This window comes from Harmonia axyridis, chromosome X, assembly GCF_914767665.1.
Source record: "Harmonia axyridis chromosome X, icHarAxyr1.1, whole genome shotgun sequence".
Classification (NCBI taxonomy): Eukaryota; Metazoa; Arthropoda; class Insecta; order Coleoptera; family Coccinellidae; genus Harmonia; species Harmonia axyridis.
The window spans coordinates 18,840,087-18,861,239 of record NC_059508.1 but is presented as its reverse complement, the minus strand read 5'-3'; the positions used below and the strand labels follow the sequence as shown (position 1 = coordinate 18,861,239).

Here is a 21,153-nt window from a genome sequence, read left to right as displayed (position 1 = left end):
ATTTTCGCCTATCCTTACTCTGAATGATAGATCTGTCAAGAATCCAACAATAAAATCCCACATGTTATCTCAAATTCCTTTTTCTCGTAGGGCTTTTATGATAGTTTTTCTATATACCCTATCATATGCCTGAAGTTAGCCACTATTTCTGACTCGGTGGATTCTGTGTTGCCTATGCGTCCGACACAAAATGTAATTGACGTTTCTAGTGAAAACGTAAACAGTTATAACTATAACCTCAACAAAATATCAAAAGATCAGGAACGTTCACAAGGTTTGAAACTTTCAGTTCCCAATAAAAATGATGAAATTACAATGTCTCAAGAAAAACGAGAATGGACTGAAGTTAAGAATAGAAGAACAAAATATCTCCGACCCAAAGGGATTATATGCAAGGGCACTACATCGTCTTTCTCTGGGGTTCCTCAAAAAAGGTGGATATATCTGAGAAGAATCGCTGCAAAGGATGTTGAAGAAGGTGTAATAGAAAAATACGTTCGTGCTGGATTGCGTTCAGATCTTGTTGAAGTGAAGAAATTGGTTTCGAAGGGAAGTAATTCATCTTTCAGTGTAGGTGTCCCATCTGAAAATATGTATAAGAAGATAATGAATGAGGAATTCTGGCCTAATGGAGTATTAATTCCGAATTTTAGTTTAAAAAATTTTTTTCAGAAGAATTCAATTGTGAAGCAAAAAACAAGGTAAACTCGTACATTACATTTCTACATCAAAATATTCAATGTATAAGAACTTCATTTAATAAATTTTCTTCTTCTTCTTTCAAGGTTACCCTTATTGGTAGGGCAATTTGGGCTCGACCGGAGGTCATGTACCCAGTCACTATATTACTATTTCTCCCCTTGTTCCCAAGGATGGAAAGGATATTTGACGTACACAGGGCTAGAACATCACATACATAATGTTAGTTACACATAAACTTACATTCGATTGACTACAATTTCAACCCTGAAGCTTTTAAAAAACTAGTTAAACACTCTATAATCTTAATCGACTGGCTAAAAACGACATCGTTCACACTAATTGGGCATTCCATTCCCAATTGTGTTAATTTGTAATATAATATATCACAGTTTACCTTGTTCAGCTGACAATTAAACAGTATATGTACTATATCTCCGTATTCTGCACACTGACAATTAGGACTATCGTATACTTTTATTTTAAATAAATGTTCCGGAGACAGGCAATGATTGGAACGCAATCGCATCATCGTTGATACACTGTATTTGTCAAATTCAGAGTCAAACAAAAAACATTTTCGAATTGGCGTGAACTTTTTATCTCTGTTTCTCATATGTGTGTACGTCTTCCCCTTTGAAACTCCCACATCATTCCATTCTTTTATCCACTGATTCTCTAAACTTCTCTGCAATATATTCCTTACATCGTTTTGATCTCCCCTATATTTGCTAGTTTTGTTCTTTTCCGAAGCACCTTTTTTTGCTAGAATATCTGCCCGTTCGTTCCCTATTATGCCCGAATGACTTGGTATCCAAACACAGACGATGTATAAATCTAATAATGCAGCTTTGTGAAGATATTTTTTAACGTTAATAGAAATTATGTTTGTATTTGATGACATTTTCCATTCCCTTAGACATGTTATGGCACTTAATGAATCGGAAAATATTACACAGAATTTTCGTTTTTTCTTTATTATTATGTTTATTGCTTTGCATATTGCCATCATTTCTGCGAAAAATATTGACCAATGACCTGGGAGATTGGCGGAGTATTCTATATTCAGAGAATCTGAATATATTCCTATACCTACTGATTTTGTTTCCAAATTTACTGACGCATCTGTGTATATGTGATCGTATCCGATATATTCCTGATTTTTGAGATTATTGAAGTCTGCTGGGGCTGTCTTGGAATATTTTTGTATTTCCGAGATGTGACAATTTACTTTATGTGCGTGATCTATATAATTTAGTTCAAAGAATGGCAGATGTGATGATCCATATATCCAGCGAGATTTGGTTTTTACTAAATAATAAGCTTTAATAAAGGCTGGTGTATACTTGTTGTTCCAATATCCTCTAAAAAACGCTATATTTTCTATTTCTGTCAGTACGGTATTGTTTTCAAATCTAAAGCTTTTACATATAAATTTTTGTGCCAATGACTTTCTACGTGTTTCCAATGATGTTTCTCCGCATTCTGCCATCAAAATATTAATTGGTGTTGATTTCATAAAACTACCCACCGCTCTTAGAGCTTGATGTTGAACTGTATCTAATTTATTGAGAATTTTTCTGGAGCATCCACCATAAATTATGGACCCGAAATCAAGATAAGGTCTGATAAGTGACTTGTAAATTATTAAAAGTGTTTTTGGGTGCGCACCCCACCAGGTTCTACATAGACTCCTCAAAATATTTACTCCCTTTAAGGCTTTTGAACACATTATTTCTGTATGTTTTGTCCACGATAGATTTTTGTCCAATGTAACACCTAAATATTTTATTTCTTGTTTCCATTGTATCGGTTCATTATTTATTTTGAAACATGGAATTATGGGTGAATGTTTTTTGGTGAATATCATAGCTGTACTTTTATTAGTGGATAGTGTAAGATTACGTTTTTTCAACCAAATTTGTAATTGATCTAGAGTCTGTTGTATTTTTTCGCGCATTACTGATACATCGTTGCCTGTTATCATCAAATATGTGTCATCCGCATACTGTCCCATATCCACTCCGTATTCTGCACAATCTGACATTCTTCGGACATATAAATTAAAGAATGCTGCGCTAGTTATTGAGCCTTGCAATACGCCCTGGCTTGTTATCCACGGTCCTAAGATTTTTCCTTCCTTAATGTCTTTTATGAATAGTTGTCTATTTAATAGTAACATTTTTATTATTTCTATAAGTTTTGTTGGTATATTTATTTCGTATAAGTCTTCTAATAATAAACCTACGTCGATATTATCGTAAGCTGATTTAATGTCAAGAAAAACTACTATTGTTAATTGTCCTCTAGCGAAGGAATTGTAAATACGACTGACCATATATATTAAACTATCATATATAGATCTACCTCTCCTAAATCCGTACATTAAAGTGTCTGTATCTATCGCCATCTCTATTTTTTTTTCAATGCGGTTTTTTATGAGTGTTTCGATAATTTTAATAAAGCACGGTGCTAATGCTATCGGTCTTATACTGTTAACGTCGTTAATATTTCCTCCCGGTTTTATGAAGGGAATTATAAGTATTTTTAAATGTTCTTGTAGTGTTTCGGGTTTATCTAACAGTGAATTTATAATATTAACCAATCTATGTTTTGCCTGATCGGGCAGATTTTTATATATGGGATATGTTAAACCGTTCATACCTGGCGCTGTGTCTTTTTTCGCATTGATGGCTAGATTTAATTCTTCTCTACTAAATAATGGTGTTAACAAATTGTTTCGCGTTGAAGGGATGTTGACTCTGTTGGTAGGAGCTAATTTTTCCATTAGCTTTATTAGGACCTCTTGAGATGGTTGTTTTATTGTTTCCGTACTTATTGATTTATTTTTGAATTTATTTATTATTCTCCACGTTCTTTTACTATCCTTGAATGTTAGTTCTTCACAAAATTTTTGAAATGTCTCAAATTTCTTTTTTTTTAATTTTTCTTTTTACCTTAGCTCTGATCTCGTTTGCTTTTATGTATTTTTCCCGTGAGGGATGCTCTGTGTATCTTCTGAATGTTTCTCTTTTATTCTTTGTCAGGTCCGTCAATTCGTCATCCCACCAAATCGTCCGGTAACGATTATTTTCTGATATTTTAACAATTGGGATATTTTCTTTGGCGCATGTTTCCATCATATGTTCAAACTCTGTTATTGACTCTATTGTATTATTTCCTAGGAAACTGTCTATGCTGTCGCTGAAATTTTGCCAATTTATGTTGTTTGTTTTGTATTGTCTTGTTGATCTAAAATGTAGATTAGAAAATTTTGTTTCAATGCCTATAGTAATTTTAATCGGAAAGTGATCGCTCATTCCTGGGTCATATATGACCTCCCAGTTGCATTTATTACTCAAATTTGACGAACATATTGTTATATCGGGTGCGCTTTTGTTGATGCCCGGTTTTGTGAATCTAGTTGGAGTTCCATCGTTTAATAGAATCGTGTTAGTTTCTTCTAATATTTTCTCCATGATTTTCCCGTTATAATTTATTATACCAGAGCCCCACATCGGGCTTTGTGAATTAAGATCTCCGGTTAATATAAAAGCCCCGTTAATTTGGTTTAAAAAGGATGATAATTTATGATTATTAAGTTTTAGATCGGGTGGGTTATAGATATGTATTATGGTGAGGTTCGTTATCTTAATGATCATTCCTTGAGTTCTTTCTGGTAATATGTCATTTTTAATTTCAAAATTCTGAAAATCAATTGTATTTCTTATTAAAGCTGCTAAACCTCCTTTACCGTCATCTCTGTCTTGCCTTACCGTTTTGTAGTGTTTTAATGTTAATTTTTGAATTGGTTTAAGAAAGGTTTCAGATAGTAGAATTATATCTGGATTAAAGCTCTCTGCAATGTTAATCATATTTTCATAATTCGAATTTATAGATCTAATATTCCATTGTATAATCTTTATTTTGTTTGTCATTAGATTTTTTTTATTATTTTAATTATCTAAATTGATTTCCATATCGTCTTCTTCGTCATTTTTAAATTCGTCTGTTGTCTGATGAACGATTGCTGTAGCTTGTATTATTTTATAATCTTGATGTAGTTGAATTTTTCTATTGTTACTATTAGGTGAATTTTTAAAATAATGGGGGAGAAGATAATCTACTTGCGCTGATTTTTTTGGTTGTGAGTTGTTTGAGTCGTTATCGATTATATCGAAATTTTCTTTTCTAGAATTATTTTTAAGTTCTTCTCAATCGTAGGGGATATTATCATTACATTGTGAATCTATTAAACATTTTTTATGTTCTTCATGATTATATCCCGGTATTTGTGGGGGTGGTCTTTTTCTTTGAATGGGTGTGCTGACTCTACGTGTGTTGTTGACGGTTTGTGTTTGTCTTTCTTTAACTTTCTGAGCGTACGATTGATTGTTAATGGTAGCTGGTGTTCGTAAAATATTTTCATCAGTTCTGTTATTTTTTGTTAGATTTGGAAATTCTTTGTCATTCGCGTATAAATTTCTACTATTGTTTTTCAAAATAATATTGGCTTCAAAGTAAGTGTATTTATGAACTGCCATCGCCTCTTTTATTCTTTTTTGTCTATCGAATTCCGGACAAATTCTATCCACTGCAGAATGGTTTTGACTACAGTAAATACAAATTGGTTTTTTTGCTTCGCATTCTGTCTCTTCGTGCTGTGAACCACAATTTCTACACCTTTTTTTACCCCTACACTGTTTTGCTGTGTGTCCATATCGCAAACAATTATAGCATTGAATTACCGGGCTTATATATTGGTCTACATATATTATGTTGTGAAATAGTTTGATGTTATTTGGTAAATTTTTTCCGCGGAATGTAATCACACATGACTTCGCGTCTACGTAAGTCGTTTTACCGTCTATTGTTTGTCGTCTTTTTAAGCGTCGTACCTTTATGATTTCAGATGTTGAATCCGCGTATTTCATAATGTCTTCCTCGGAGATGCTTAATCCGATATCTGAGATGACCCCCATACTTGTTAACAAATATGAAGGTATGAAAACATCGTAATCTACGAAATTATTTTTTTCCACAAATAAATTTGCCTCGCGTGGGTTAGCAAAGTCTACACCAATTCGATTTCTTCCCTTCCTAGCTATGTTCTTTATATTAAAATTGAAATCATCGTTATCGAAAAACATCTTTCCCAACGATAATGGATCGAGGTTTCCAATATTGCTTGATTTACTTTGTATGAATACTGTATAAGGTCCCTTATCGGACACCGCATATGTAAAGGATTGTTTATTCGCACTTTTTGTTGCTATTATGTTTTGACTAAGAGATTGAATTTGTGATAGCATTTCGTGATCTCCTTCTTCTGTGGCTTGTTTTTTTAAAATTTGAATTTCATTGTTCAATAATGTTAAGTCTGCAAATGAGAATTTATTCTCGTCTTTCAAGTTATTAATTGTTATGGCTGTTTTAGGGGTAACTGATCTCATTATCCGGGGAAATATCCCCGGATCTTGTATACTCATTTTTTATGATATTATGTCTCTTTTTTTCCGTCAATATAAGAAAAATTCAATATATTTATTCAAATATAGTCAATCAAATATTAGTTTTCACTCACCACCAACGATAGCACTGAGGATTTAGTTGTAAAACACTTAGGGAAATTTTTTCGCCCGCTTTGTTTCGCATCTCTCAATTGAACAATAGTTTATATTCTTGTTAAATTTTGTAGTTTTCTAGAGTCAGAGAATCCTGATATTTTTGGTTTGACAGAACATGGGCATTTTTTTGAACAGCTACAAGCATGATTCTCGCTTAGGCTGTTGACAGGGCAACATATTTCGGTGATTGGAGTTCGATTAACCTTAATATTTCCCTTTTTCGTGCCATTGTGAGTGTGATTATTGTTTTGTTTGTGGTGAGTTCAATACCTACCATTAAATAAGTGCTGAACTTTCTTTACATAAGGCCATTCTGGCCATTTGATTTGTTTTCTTGAATTAATCCTTTTTTTTTGTTCCTTTTTTGCTTTGCTGCGCATAAGATAAGCTCCTTATCTCAAAATTTGTTATTATGAGTTAATCAGATCCCGAGGCATGGCCTCGGGTTCTGGAATCATTATCCCCTAGGGCAAGTATTGCGTACTCACGGCTGAATAGGGATGAGTGGAATTCAATTAATGTAGGTCTACTCAAAGATAAACTGACTGTATTTAGATCAGAAATGTTGAAAGTAGGTAATAAAAATGTCTTGGAAAAGATAGATGAAATTCTAGTAACTATCTCACAGGGTAGCTCAAAAGTTAAGAAAAGACAATGTTTTCATTCTGATAAAGACAAAGGGCCATTTGAGGTTATTATAGAGAGTGCGTTACAAGAAGTTAAAAATTTGAATCCCATGAACATAGGTCAATTAATTTCCAATAACATTAAGTATAAGGAATTTAAAATTTTGAATATTAGTCGAAAAGGAATTAAAAAAGTAGGGATTAAATTTATTTCAGCGGAACAAGCTAAGAGCTTCGTCAGGTACAATGACTTTGATTCTAATACGTATGAAATATACATTCCAGGTAGATTCGTTTCAATAATGGGAATAGTTCGTGATATTGGTCAGGACATTACTGATGAAGAAATCATTAATATGGATAGGGGTATATGTCCAAATGTAAAGTGTATTAGGGTACGTAGATTTAATAGAAGGAAAATCACAGAATCAGGTAACATTTATGTGAAAACTAATACATGTGTTTTAACATTTGAGGGTACTACGCTGCCAAAACATTTTGAACTGTACAGGGTGGGCAAATTTCGATGTTTTAGCACTACAACTTTTAAACCAGAGGTGATAGACAAAATCTGATACCCACTTCTCGATCTCTTTTTCTGAGAAACTATCAAGGGTAGTATTCATTTTTGGCCACCTTCTTTTGTTTTCGAGTTATAAGCGAAAATTGGAAAAATGGCGATATCGAAAAACATTCATATCTCCGTTGATATTGATGATAGAGCTCTGAAATTTAAACATTATACAGGCACTTTTTTACGTAGAATTCAGTGGCGTGCTCGTCTTTTCAAAAGGGTTTTTAATTACGAAGCTATGACCCAAAGTTATGTTTTTTTAAATGGGAACACTATATTTCAGTGACATTTTTTTAAAGCTTAATTTTTCCTGATTTCAAAAATATATAACATCGTATAGTTTGTATCAATATAAATAATGGAAAATGGTCAAAAACTTTTCTCACCTAAGTGTCTCAATATTTCTATGGTTTCAAATGTTGATGAGCACAGAAAAATTTAGCTTTGTATCATTGCCACAGTCTCCTTCTATTAGTTTCTTCATTTCTATGCTTTTTACTCAATTTCTCACAGAATGATGGACTGCTATCATAGAGATTCGAGCTTTGACTGTCAAATCATCAATTTATATCATTTGAAATCAAATCAGCGCTACGAGTATCATTGTTTCGAAATACTTGTATATTTTTCTATTTCAAAATGAATTATGGAAACAACGAAAAGTTCAATATGCTCGAATGTTACATTAGGTGCAATTATAATGAGGATGCAACATCACAAGACTATTTGAATAGATTTTTTTTCTGGGGACAAACTTCATAAAAATAGATACGAAAACATAGATGAACTAAAAGAAAGTTTCCTAGTTTGCTTGAACACAGTTTCAAATATTCATCTATTTAATTCGGTGCGAAGTATCGAGAAGAGGTGTCGACTGTGCATTGCTGCGGATGGTCAACGATTTGAACATCTTCTCTGAAAATTTTATACTCGTTCAAAGTTATTTCTGGTCAATTGTTATCACTATTAGGTTAAATATTATTTCTTGTTTGTTTCTTTCCCAATTAAATTGTTGATTTTAATCATATATGCGTTTATGTCATATGCTATTTGAAATTGATTGTGCGTATTCATTCTAGAGACCTATAGAAATAATTTATCAATGCATTCATCTCATTGCAACTATCTTGATTGAAACAGTCGATGATGTGGATCTTTTCATTATTTCCGAAACCATTTTGGAATGAAAAATTTATAAAATATATCTAAATCCGAATTTTGTCCAAATTAGTAAAAATCATATAAATAATCAGATTGACGGAAGGATACTGCTCTTGTTATAAGAAGCTATATTTTTCTGTGCTCATCAACATTTGAAACCATAGAAATATTGAGACACTTAGGTGAGAAAAGTTTTTGACCATTTTCCATTATTTATATTGATGCAAACTATACGATGTTATATATTTTTGAAATCAGGAAAAATCAAGTGTAACGCCCTTTTTGCGTCACTGGCGCCTCTGCCAATTGCCCTTCAGCACTTTGCAGTAGTATCTCGAGCGCCAGCCAATTTTAGGGAGAAATTGACAAACCTTACCAGGGCAGCTTAGTGAAGACAGGATTCGGTGTCACCTAGGATGGTAGCGGTGACCAAGTAACAAACAACGCAACAAAATTAATAGGTTTATTTATTCAATTATACAATACAGACAATCTCAGTAAAAACGGGAAATCAGAAAAAGCATAAACTATATCAATCTGTATACTTCAATTCGGTTACTGAGATGATTTGTACTGTCTACAACTACTGTGTCCTTACCTCACCAATTTAATGTCAGTCAGAACCGTTGAACAAGTTAGTCGGATCCGGGAGCCGGGAAATTATGATATTTGGAGATTGAGAATCGTGGATTTTGTAGAGTCGGGAAGGAATGAAAACTAATCCTAACGCGTTGAAAAACTCCACCGGTACACCACCCTCTCGTTGTCTCTATCAAATGAAACCCTTGAATATTCACTCGTAAGAAAGTCACAAGTAAAAATTAGCACACTCCCCAGAAAAAGACTAACAAGTAAGTTTACTGATGAAAATGGCGATTTTCGACCTCAGAAACGGATTTGTAATTATTGGTGTTCAATTACCAATTTTACTATTTTCCGGTCACCTGGTAACCACTTAACCAAAATGTCTTTTCTAAAACTAAACTACCACCTAAACCTCTAAATCTAACTATATCTATCTACTGAACTATCTACTACCTAAATCTATCTGAATAACTAACTAACTTTACTATACTACTGAATCTGAACTATATCTACTGAATGCCTAAACATGAATTTTTCAAGAACCGATAATACTGACCGCCTAAACATGAATTACCGATTTTGGGTCGGTTACCCCCCTTTATAACTTCGGTGCGGGACGGTGAAGGAATTCGGCCCACGTGACTCTTCATGTCGACAAAAACCTCGTTTTTCGAGAAAATTCTCTTGGCGGAACGTAATCTGACATATGGGAAAAAAATATATCAGCGGTAAAAACGCCGAAACAAACAATCTCCCATACTATTTCACTCGGATTATTCGAGGCCCTGGTCGGTTGAAAAACATGAAGCATGGACTTTTTCATCATCGCGGTGAACAATTAATAAATTATTTCCAATATTTACGGAATATATCAGAATGATTAATTTAAACGGAAAACAATAAAATATTCTTTAGACGGAGCCTGATTATTCCTATGGGAATAATCAGACTTCGTTACATCCCCCCTGGTTCGGAAAAATTCAAGTTACGGTGAAACAGAAATTTGAATTCTAAAAACAAACAAAAAAATAACCGAATACTATCCTGTCTTATTACGCGGGATATATGGGAAGTACGGGTCTGACTGTTACGTTACGCTATCAAAGATTATAATGCTGTTGTAGACAGTATGACATATAAAAATAAAACTTTGCTCTATGAATCGATGTCAGATTCAAACGTCGTCTTCTTTCTTCTGTCATCCGGGGTGATTTGAATGTTTGGAAATTTCTTCATCTCGGGGTTGTGGAGTAGAACTCATTCCCATTTCCATGAAGTTTCCAAGTGTCGGTGAAAAATTCAAACGCCGTCTTCCTTCTTCGGTCATCCGGGGTGATTTGAATGTGTACATGTTTGGGGAATTTCTTCATCTCGGGGTTGTGGAGTAGAACTCATTCCCATTTCCGTGAAGTTTCCAAGTGTCGGTGAAATAATCTAATGTCAGGTGTGGATTATCCCATTCTCCGGTGAGTAGTTCCGTGATTTCCATATCTCGATGAATCATGCCATATTATTTCAGAGGGACGTCGAAGTTCCCAGTCAGATGAGTCGAAACCATTCCAAACTCATTGATATACTGGTTGATTTACCTGTGGATATTACAAGGAATCAGTGACTGTATGGTGAAATTTTCAGAACGGTGAAAATTCTTCCAGTTATACAGTTTAAATTATCTATAGGAAAATTGAAATGGAATCCAAATGTCCACCAGAGTAATAATTGACAGGCCATGATGTCCAACTCTTCTAGTACTTCTTCCTTGGATGATGACATGATTAAATCTTCAGGACTGACTGATTACATGTCTTCGGTGGAATTGGGCCTACAGCTGATCATCCGATGAAAGGTGTGTTGCCTATCTCCAGCATTTATTCTCATCGGTGAGTATCTAGCCTCTTAGAAAACTTCATCTGTAACACTGCGGAATATTTCAGTTATTTATCAGAACAGTAAGAGATTAGAAATGGCATTCTTCAAATAGATTACACAGTGAAACTACTAATTTATATCTGATGGCCTTTGAAATTCGGGGCAAGTGACTGGAATTGTTTTTATTGCATAATATTCACTGACTTATTATGTACTATTCGGTTTCATCAACATTTACAAATTAAAAATCAGTCTACTAGTCTTGAATATAATGTTATAAGATATTGGGTTAGGCCCTATATGGTTTTACACAGTTTACAGGATTAGGAACAAAAACAACGGTATCTTCTTTTTAATTCTATCTCATTTGCTTGCTCTCTCTTCTCTCCGCTGCGTGGCTTCTCTCTCTGTGCATCTTGCACACGGACGCAGGGCTGGTTGTTCCGACCTAGTTGCTGTCGGCCGTGGGGCCAGTTTCCTGGGTACGCATTCGCAGTACCTGGTCTGCGTACCTATCAAACCACATCTGCTGCAAAATAGGAGTGGTGGACCTCGACACTCCTGCCGCGAGGGACATGTCTTGCCGCACTTCCAGCAAGTGTTGGGTCTCACTTCCAGGTACACTTTATTTCCCATCGTACCTACAATACGAACGCTCCTTGGGGCCGGTGTGGTTTGATCTGAAACATATGGTTTAGTAATAATAGTGTTGTCTTCCACACTCGTCCTGAATGGAATTTTGGAACCGGTATCTTGCTTACTGGTACGCAGCTGGCACAAAGGGGGTGTTTGTGTAGACTGTGTAGTGGTCCGTTTCACCACCCTCTCCACTCTTGCTAGGGTGTTTCTCCCTTGCACTGACGATACCGAGCTCTGGGGGGTTCTGGGCATCCGCATCTCCGTCGTTGTTCTCCTCCCTAACACCGGTACTTCCTTGAACTGCGCATCCACCATCTTTCGAGGTTGCATCTTTCCTGCCAGTTGCTGTTGGGGTACTTTGAACTTTTGGCACGAAGTGCAGTTCCGGACATATTTCGCAATGTCCCTAAACATACCTGGCCAGTAATAATTCCGCGAGATCTTCGCAATCATCTTAGCTATTCCCAGATGTCCAGCCAAGGCAGAGTCGTGGTTTTCTTTCAGTACTTTGGTCCTCTGTTCGGTGGGTATACACAGCTTCCATGGGTGGCCTGTTCCAGCTTCCCTGGCATCTGATGAATCCCAAAAGTGTCGGTGCAATCTTCCATTGCTGATGGAATACTCGGGGCAGTGCTCTGGTCCTTTCTCTACTTCCTGAAACTTATTTTTATACCACTTACATTGAATACCTGTTTCTTTCAGTTGGACACAGTTGAGTGTCGGCAATGGATTTCTCAACAGGCTGTCAACAGGTTTGTTGTGGGATCCTCTTCGGTTCTGGAGGTGTTTTTCGGGAGTCTGCACCTCTATGACCTCTTGGCTAACCTGTTTAGCTCTGGGGATCCGTCGTCCTTCTAGATAACATTCTGTATTCTTGATATCCAGGGAGAAGTTGTATGTCTTCAGCATCTCTATTCCCAGGATTAAGTCGACTGGTAAGTTGGGTACAAGTAAGAATTCTATGTTCTTCAGGGCATAATCGGCTATCACCATTCCAAGGTGATACATCTTCGGTATGGCTGTAGTTTGTCCATTTGCTACCATGACAGCTTCAGTCGTTGATTTTTCTCCCTTGATTCCGTTTCTTTCACACAGCTGGGCTACCCTCTGACTACAGCAGCTCTTTGCCGCACCAGTGTCTATCAATGCATGGAATAACTTTCCCTCAATGTGCACTTCTACCAGAGGCCAGCTGTCGTTGCTAACGATAGGAATTACTGTAGTTAGGAGTCCCGCTGAAGTTGACGGTGTCGTTCCTCTCCGGTTTTGAGGACATGGGCAGTCTCGTGAGAGGATATTTTCTCGTTGACATCGGGAGCAAAACATTTTCGGTGTCCCTCGGCAGTCTCGACGTAGGTGGCCATATCCCCCACATCTGAAGCATTGTGTCTGGGAGGACACTCTTCGCTCCGGTGGTGATCCATTCCGATCCTGTGAGGTGTTGGCATTTCCTGTTCTGTTGGTCGAGTATTCCGGTGGCCTCGAGGGCAGATGGGGACGATCTGGTCCAGGGGATACTGAGCAATTCCAGTCTTCTATCCTTCTGGCGGTGGTTAGCGGTCTTGACGGGCCTTTCTTCGGAGATGGAGATGGTGTGGGAGCTTCCTGACGAGTACTGTGGTTTCGTTGTCTAGTATTCTCCGAAATTGCAGAGAGGTTGGCCGGGTAGTCCTGTTGACGACGTTGATGATATGTTAGATGTGGTTCATCAATGAGGCTGGGTTTAACCGGTGGTTTGGTATAATGTCCCATCTGCCATTGAACCATTTCAAAAACTTTTCCCTTTTTCAGGAGTTCATCGTAGGTGGTCGTCTCTTGGAAGGCCAAGGCCTGTTGCAGTGATGGTAATAACCTTTGCCTTATCAGCCGAATTTGTTCATCCTCAGTGGGACGATTGCAAGTCAGCTTCTGGAACAAATTTTGCATCCGGGTGACATACAGTAGTAACTTCTCATCAGGACCTTGCATCCTCTTCTTGATTTCATCCAGTAGGTTTTCTTCATAGTTGACTGGTAAGAATGCCTCTTTTAATTGAGTCTTGAAGTCGTCCCAGTTTCTGAAGAGTCCCCTCCGGGGAATGAACCAATCTTTGGCATCCTTTCGCAGAAGTTCGTAAATCGATTCGAACACATGTTCTAAGGATGTCTTTCGGGATTCAGCAAGTCTCTCTATCTCTTCTATAAATCCAATCACACTATCAGTCCCATCAAAGTAAATATTCCATTTATGGATGGGTATAGTCGAGGTTGGCATCGGTCGTGGTTTAGATTCTTGTTGGGCAGTAGTCGGTGTCATCAGCTGGTTCAGATTCATCACGGGTTCATTCAAATCGGGAAATGACACCCTTCTCATAGAGCTGGTCCATCGACTATGAGTTGGTGCCTCTGGTTGATTCATATTCGGCTGTTGTGGTTGAGGAATAGGCATCGTTGGTAAATTCTGTAATAACTTCTCACATTCCTGTCTTGTTTCATTCAAAACTTGAACTAATCTTGACTTATTTGCAGGTGTTGCAGTATGGGAGACCTGTGCAGTTGGCAGTGGGAGTTCATCATCTTCCAAATCTATCAGTGATGTCTTCAGTTGTGCAACCTTGGTTGGTTGAATGGGAGACATCTCAGGCGACTGTGGAATCTCTGCCTCCAAAAGCGATCCATCCGGTCGGGTTGATGGTTGCTGTCTGTCAGCAGTCAACGTTGCCTCCAATGAACTCAAGGCCCGAGCTGCAGTCTCCTTTAAGTGTTCTATCATCTGTGACTCGGTTTCATTTTTAGTGATAATAAAATTCAGTCTTCTCTGAATGTGTATTAATCTTGTTGAAATCCGAGTATATTCCTTCGTGGTGTTCTCAGTGTCAAAGTGTTGAATGGCTTCCAGCAAGTCGGTGAGTTTGTTCTGACATGACTCAATGTCCAGTGTCGGGTTCATTCCTGTCGGCTGTAGAGGCAAATTCAATTTCAATACCTGTCGTAATAAACTTCTCTTTAGCATTACTGTGCTGGGTATTATTACTTGTCCTCTCAGCTGTAACTCATAAGTCAGCTCATCATTCAATAGTCGATTCACATCCATGTTGAGGTTAAGTGATTGAATCGTTGAAGTCCAAACTCAAACAATCGATTTGAAATCTATCGAAGTTATTCGACACTGTCCTCTTCTTATGAATCGTTGAAGTCCGAACACTTTCCCCAACTTCACTATTCCCGGTAACAGTCCTTATTTTTCCCTTATCCCTCGCACAAAAATAACACTAATAGACAACAATGCTGAAAAATTACAAGTTGACAACAGAATCTATTCAAGTTTGAATTATTGTTTTTAATACAGTCAAAGAAAATCAAAAATGAGAAAACTTTCAGAAAACAAGTTGGTTTAAATTTCTTATGATTCTCAAAAAAAAATTTTCAATGTCAGACAGTTGACAATTTCCAGAAGAAACTAAATCATAAACCCAGCTCAAAAAATATTCAATGTCAAACGCAGTTGACAATTTCAGCAAGAAAATAATTCAAAACCCAGAAACGAAAAGTAGGGTTAACCTAGTAGTTCAAATAATGTTCACTGTCAAACACAGTTGACAGTTCTAGCAATCAGATAATCTCAAAAATAACAAATTGTCAATTTTATTCACAGTCAAAATATATTTCAAATCAATCAATATTCAGCAATCCTGGAATATCAGACAAAGAAAATCAATGCGAGTCTTTATTCAAATCAATAACGATAATCACTTGTTTCAAAAATTCTTCAGCAATTCAACACAAAATAAAAATGTTTCAGGCAATCAGTAAACTCAGAAATAAGGAATACACAGCAACACAAACTGTTGCAGCAATAATAAAAACAAGTCAACTTTATTTATCAGGAATCAGTTATTATGGTTCAAAAGCAAATAAAATCACAAGTAAATATCTCCAAGTCCTTATGACTTTTATATCCCTACCTTGTTTCAGCCTGGAATAAAGTTGCTCAGGATAATAGTGTGTAAGGGAAAAAATAACAAATCTTTCTTTATTCAAACGATGATCAGTAAATAGTAGCAGTGAACAATACCCTATTATATGAAGGCGGTATGATATCACTATATTAGCTGCAGTGATTGTACAATGAAACAATCGGTAGCAGTATCTCAATTATACTCACTGGTTTTCTGTCCGAGTTGAACCAACCACTCAACGTTAAACAGTATTCAACGCGCACAAAGATAGTCACTGAGTGTCACCCCAAAGTCACTTTCCGTAACCCTTCACGTAACCGAAAAAGTCACAAAGAAATCCGGCGGTCGATTGTTCTAGTCCTGCAATACACAAAAAACAAAAAAGTTATTCAGATATTAATGTCCACACTGTCAATGCTATGTCGGTTTCCTGCTAATAAAGGAAATTATTGTCAAACGCGGAAATGTTTATAGCACTTTAATATAGTCCACTGATACTTAGGTACCAGTAACAAATTAAACAATATACGGATCTTCCTCCAACAGGAGAAGATAATCTCTTCCACTCAGAGAGAGAGAAAAACAAAATGGTTGCACTGACCTTCGGTTCCTCTTCAGTCCTTACACCCTTAAGCGTCGTTTTCTGAAGATCGGGAGCTATTCTGTAGCGTTGTCCTCTCAAGTCCCTCGCTAGGGCGCTATTTGTAACGCCCTTTTTGCGTCACTGGCGCCTCTGCCAATTGCCCTTCAGCACTTTGCAGTAGTATCTCGAGCGCCAGCCAATTTTAGGGAGAAATTGACAAACCTTACCAGGGCAGCTTAGTGAAGACAGGATTCGGTGTCACCTAGGATGGCAGCGGTGACCAAGTAACAAACAACGCAACAAAATTAATAGGTTTATTTATTCAATTATACAATACAGACAATCTCAGTAAAAACGGGAAATCAGAAAAAGCATAAACTATATCAATCTGTATACTTCAATTCGGTTACTGAGATGATTTGTACTGTCTACAACTACTGTGTCCTTACCTCACCAATTTAATGTCAGTCAGAACCGTTGAACAAGTTAGTCGGATCCGGGAGCCGGGAAATTATGATATTTGGAGATTGAGAATCGTGGATTTTGTAGAGTCGGGAAGGAATGAAAACTAATCCTAACGCGTTGAAAAACTCCACCGGTACACCACCCTCTCGTTGTCTCTATCAAATGAAACCCTTGAATATTCACTCGTAAGAAAGTCACAAGTAAAAATTAGCACACTCCCCAGAAAAAGACTAACAAGTAAGTTTACTGATGAAAATGGCGATTTTCGACCTCAGAAACGGATTTGTAATTATTGGTGTTCAATTACCAATTTTACTATTTTCCGGTCACCTGGTAACCACTTAACCAAAATGTCTTTTCTAAAACTAAACTACCACCTAAACCTCTAAATCTAACTATATCTATCTACTGAACTATCTACTACCTAAATCTATCTGAATAACTAACTAACTTTACTATACTACTGAATCTGAACTATATCTACTGAATGCCTAAACATGAATTTTTCAAGAACCGATAATACTGACCGCCTAAACATGAATTACCGATTTTGGGTCGGTTACCCCCCTTTATAACTTCGGTGCGGGACGGTGAAGGAATTCGGCCCACGTGACTCTTCATGTCGACAAAAACCTCGTTTTTCGAGAAAATTCTCTTGGCGGAACGTAATCTGACATATGGGAAAAAAATATATCAGCGGTAAAAACGCCGAAACAAACAATCTCCCATACTATTTCACTCGGATTATTCGAGGCCCTGGTCGGTTGAAAAACATGAAGCATGGACTTTTTCATCATCGCGGTGAACAATTAATAAATTATTTCCAATATTTACGGAATATATCAGAATGATTAATTTAAACGGAAAACAATAAAATATTCTTTAGACGGAGCCTGATTATTCCTATGGGAATAATCAGACTTCGTTACACAAGCTTTCAAAAAATGTCACAGAAATCTAGTGTTCCCATTTGAAAAAACATAACTTTGGGTCATAGCTTCGTAATTGAAAACTCTTTTGAAAAGACGAGCACGCCACTGAATTCTACGTAAAAAAGTGCCTGTATAATGTTTAAATTTCAGAGCTCTATCATCAATATCAACGGAGATATGAATGTTTTTCGATATCGCCATTTTTCCAATTTTCGCTTATAACTCGAAAACAAAAGAAGGTGGCCAAAAATGAATACTACCCTTGATAGTTTCTCAGAAAAAGAGATCGAGAAGTGGGTATCAGATTTTGTCTATCACCTCTGGTTTAAAAGTTGTAGTGCTAAAACATCGAAATTTGCCCACCCTGTACACCACCAGATTGCCGGTAGAATTATACATTCCACCGGTGGTTCAATGTAATATATGTCTGAGATATGGACATGTCAGGAATCTGTGTAGAGGAAGACAAAGATGCAAAAATTGTGGATCTCAGCATGAAGATGACAAGCCGTGTGATGCAGAGCCCTGCTGTATACAGGGTGGCCACTTTTTTAATGGGATTGTATTGGTAACTTTTAAACCATAAGAGCTAGAAGGTCGGTCAAATGGACAAAAAGTTGCATGCATAGAAGCATTATCAAGCAGTTCAAACAAATCGAGATTATCAGGGCCGGTTTTCGAGATATTATAAGAAAAGTAAATTATGTCATTTTGATTTTTCTTATTTTCCCACTTCATTTCAAATATCATCAAAAAATGTTACAGGAATTTTTCATTCGACAGTAAATTATCCTCAATTTGATGTAATCAGATTTCGTATCCAACGTTTCGTACTCTCTGGGCCACCCTCAACCTCATTTTTTTCAATACGGACCTGCATATTTTATGACATTTTTCGAAATAACTTTCAACGCTGAATTCAACGATATATCATACAATGTCATTCAAAGTTGATTTTCAGATGATTTTGACCCTCATCCAAATTTAATGGTGTGTATGTAAGAAAAAACAAGTCTATTAACGATATCAATGTACTGACCCAAATTCAATCGAACCCAGAAAAAAAATCGAGAACTGTGTCCAGTGAATGGAATTTTTCAAAAACTGCTCTTAATAAAATAGTCAAGAGACGCGAATGCAATGATTTTAAATTTGAATACCAAGCCTTGCAAAAATTATATCGTAATGCTCTGAAAATAAAGTTCGATTCTGTAATTTGTTTCAACGGAACAAATGACAAATACAACAATAGTGATACCTCGCGAGAAAATTGAGAATGTTTTGGAAGGTATTCAAGGAGACCAAACAAGCAAACGTACAAGAAGTATGGGTTCCAGAACCGTAAAGTGCATTTTACAAAATGGTGGATATTTCGAACACTTACTTCATTAATTTTCATTTACTTTCGAATAATCATTCGATTTTTCTTTCATCAAAAGATACTTTCGTTTAATTATTATGAATTGAAATATTTAAATGATTATTATAAAAGAACCAAGAAATCAGTATACTGGTTTCTTGCTTTGATTCTAATATGATCCATTTAGTTCAAGATGGGTAAGTTGATTTTCTTATCGAAATTTATTGCACATTGCATGTTGTTAATTAAACTGAATGAAGGTAATACAGATCCGACCCAAAGAAAATTGGATAAGGGTAAAAATCACCTGAAAATCTACTTTGAATGACATTGTATGATATATCGTTGAATTCAGCGTTAAAAGTTATCTCGAAAAATGTCAAAAAATATGCAGGTCCGTATTGAAAAAAATGAGGTTGAGGGTGGCCCAGAGAGTACGAAACGTTGGATACGAAATCTGATAACGGCAAATTGAGGATAATTTACTGTCAAATAAAATTCCTGTAACATTTTTTGATTATATTTGAAATGAAGAGGGAAAAAAAGAAAAATGAAAATGACATAATTTACTTTTCTTATGATATCTCGAAAAACGGCCCTGATAATCTCGATTTGTTTGAACTGCTTGATAATGCTTCTATGCATGCAACTTTTTGTCCATTTGACCGACCTTCTAACTCTTATGGTTTGAAACTTACCAATACAATCCCATTAAAAAAGTGGCCACCCTGTATATTGTCAGCAGAATCACTACGCGATGGACAGGACATGTCAGGAATATCAAAGGCAGGTAAAGATGAGGGAAATCATGGCATTACACAATGTGTCTCTATATGAGGCCGATAAAACCTGTAAGAGACAATCAGCCGCCAGCCCTACAGAATTTCCGGCTCTGATATGTGAGGATTTGAATAACCCTCAGAACCCCTTGCGAAAACAATCCTATGCTAGTATTGCATAAAAAACTCAGGCCAGAGTTCTAGTAACAGACCGTACAAATGATACAGGACCAAAACCTAATAGAAGAGCTCCCCCCCAGGTAGGATACAATAAAGAGGAACACAATGCATGTCTCATCCCACAGAGACCAGCGTCCCCCATAATTTCTTATACTCGAGTACCCACACAGGATAAAAGGTTAATTCCACAATATATTCAAAATTCCCCAAATAACACCTTGAATATCTCTACCTTTGAGCATCAACCCTCTTCACAGGCTAGTCGGATAGCTGTGACCCAGAACGACCAGTCAATGATAATAGATTTATTTAGATGATGAAATGAATGGCAATAATAGAAAGATTATCACTTATAACGAGGAATACCTTCAATATGGTACTTCCTCCCCTACTCAAAAGATTTAGTTAACTAATAAATTTTCTGTAAATATAACGGTAGAAAACCTCTCAAAGAACTTATATTCTTTATATTTGATTCTGTTGTTGATACTTGACCAAAGATCATATATAATAAATTTTAATTTTTTTTTATTGATTTTTGTGATCTGTTATACTGTTAAAATGATTAAGATTCTCCAGTGGAACATCAGATCTCTCCTTGAAAACTTTGATGACCTAAAGGTCCTGGTTGGAGACACAAATCTGGATATACTTGTGCTCAATGAAACATTCCTGAGGAATAATTGTAATATTTCCATTTCCGGCTTCTCACTTCTGAGAGATGACAGAGACGATGGCTATGGTGGCTTGGCAACTGCTGTAAGAAATGGCTTGGATTTTGATGAAGTCAATGTGCAGGGTCTCATCTTGCCTGATAGGGTACAGGTTCTTGGCATTAAGTGTGCAGGATATAAAATATTCAACATGTATGTTACCTCGAACGTCCCATTACGGGACACTTTTCTGGATCAGATGGCTATACTGGCGGATAAATGTACCCTAATTCTGGGAGACCTCAATGCACAAAATCCCTCGTGGGGTTCGGGTATATTAAATCATAATGGGGGTGTGGTGATGTCTCTTTTAAGGGATAGTTGCCTCATCCTCCTCAATGATGGCTCACCGACAAGACTAACGCGCCCACACGAAAATGATAAAGCTCCGGACCTGTCCATGTGTACAGGTGGTGACATGACA

The 21,153-nt window shown here is 36.6% G+C and overlaps 1 protein-coding gene and 1 long non-coding RNA gene across 2 annotated transcripts; one reads left to right on the top strand and one right to left on the bottom strand.

Annotated features, from left to right (window-relative positions):
- Positions 1-10,461: 10,461 nt before the first annotated feature.
- Positions 10,462-14,581, top strand: LOC123686455. The gene is made up of 2 exons (XR_006748467.1): positions 10,462-11,152; positions 14,288-14,581. It is a non-coding gene; the product is annotated as an uncharacterized LOC123686455 (long non-coding RNA).
- Positions 11,396-15,092, bottom strand: LOC123686454. The gene is made up of 2 exons (XM_045626606.1): positions 11,903-15,092; positions 11,396-11,821 (listed from the first exon to the last, which is right to left on the bottom strand). The coding sequence occupies exons 1-2, from the start codon at positions 14,850-14,852 to the stop codon at positions 11,505-11,507; spliced, it is 3,267 nt and encodes a 1,088-aa protein (XP_045482562.1). The 5' UTR covers positions 14,853-15,092; the 3' UTR covers positions 11,396-11,504.
- Between the last annotated feature and the right edge of the window lie 6,061 nt (positions 15,093-21,153).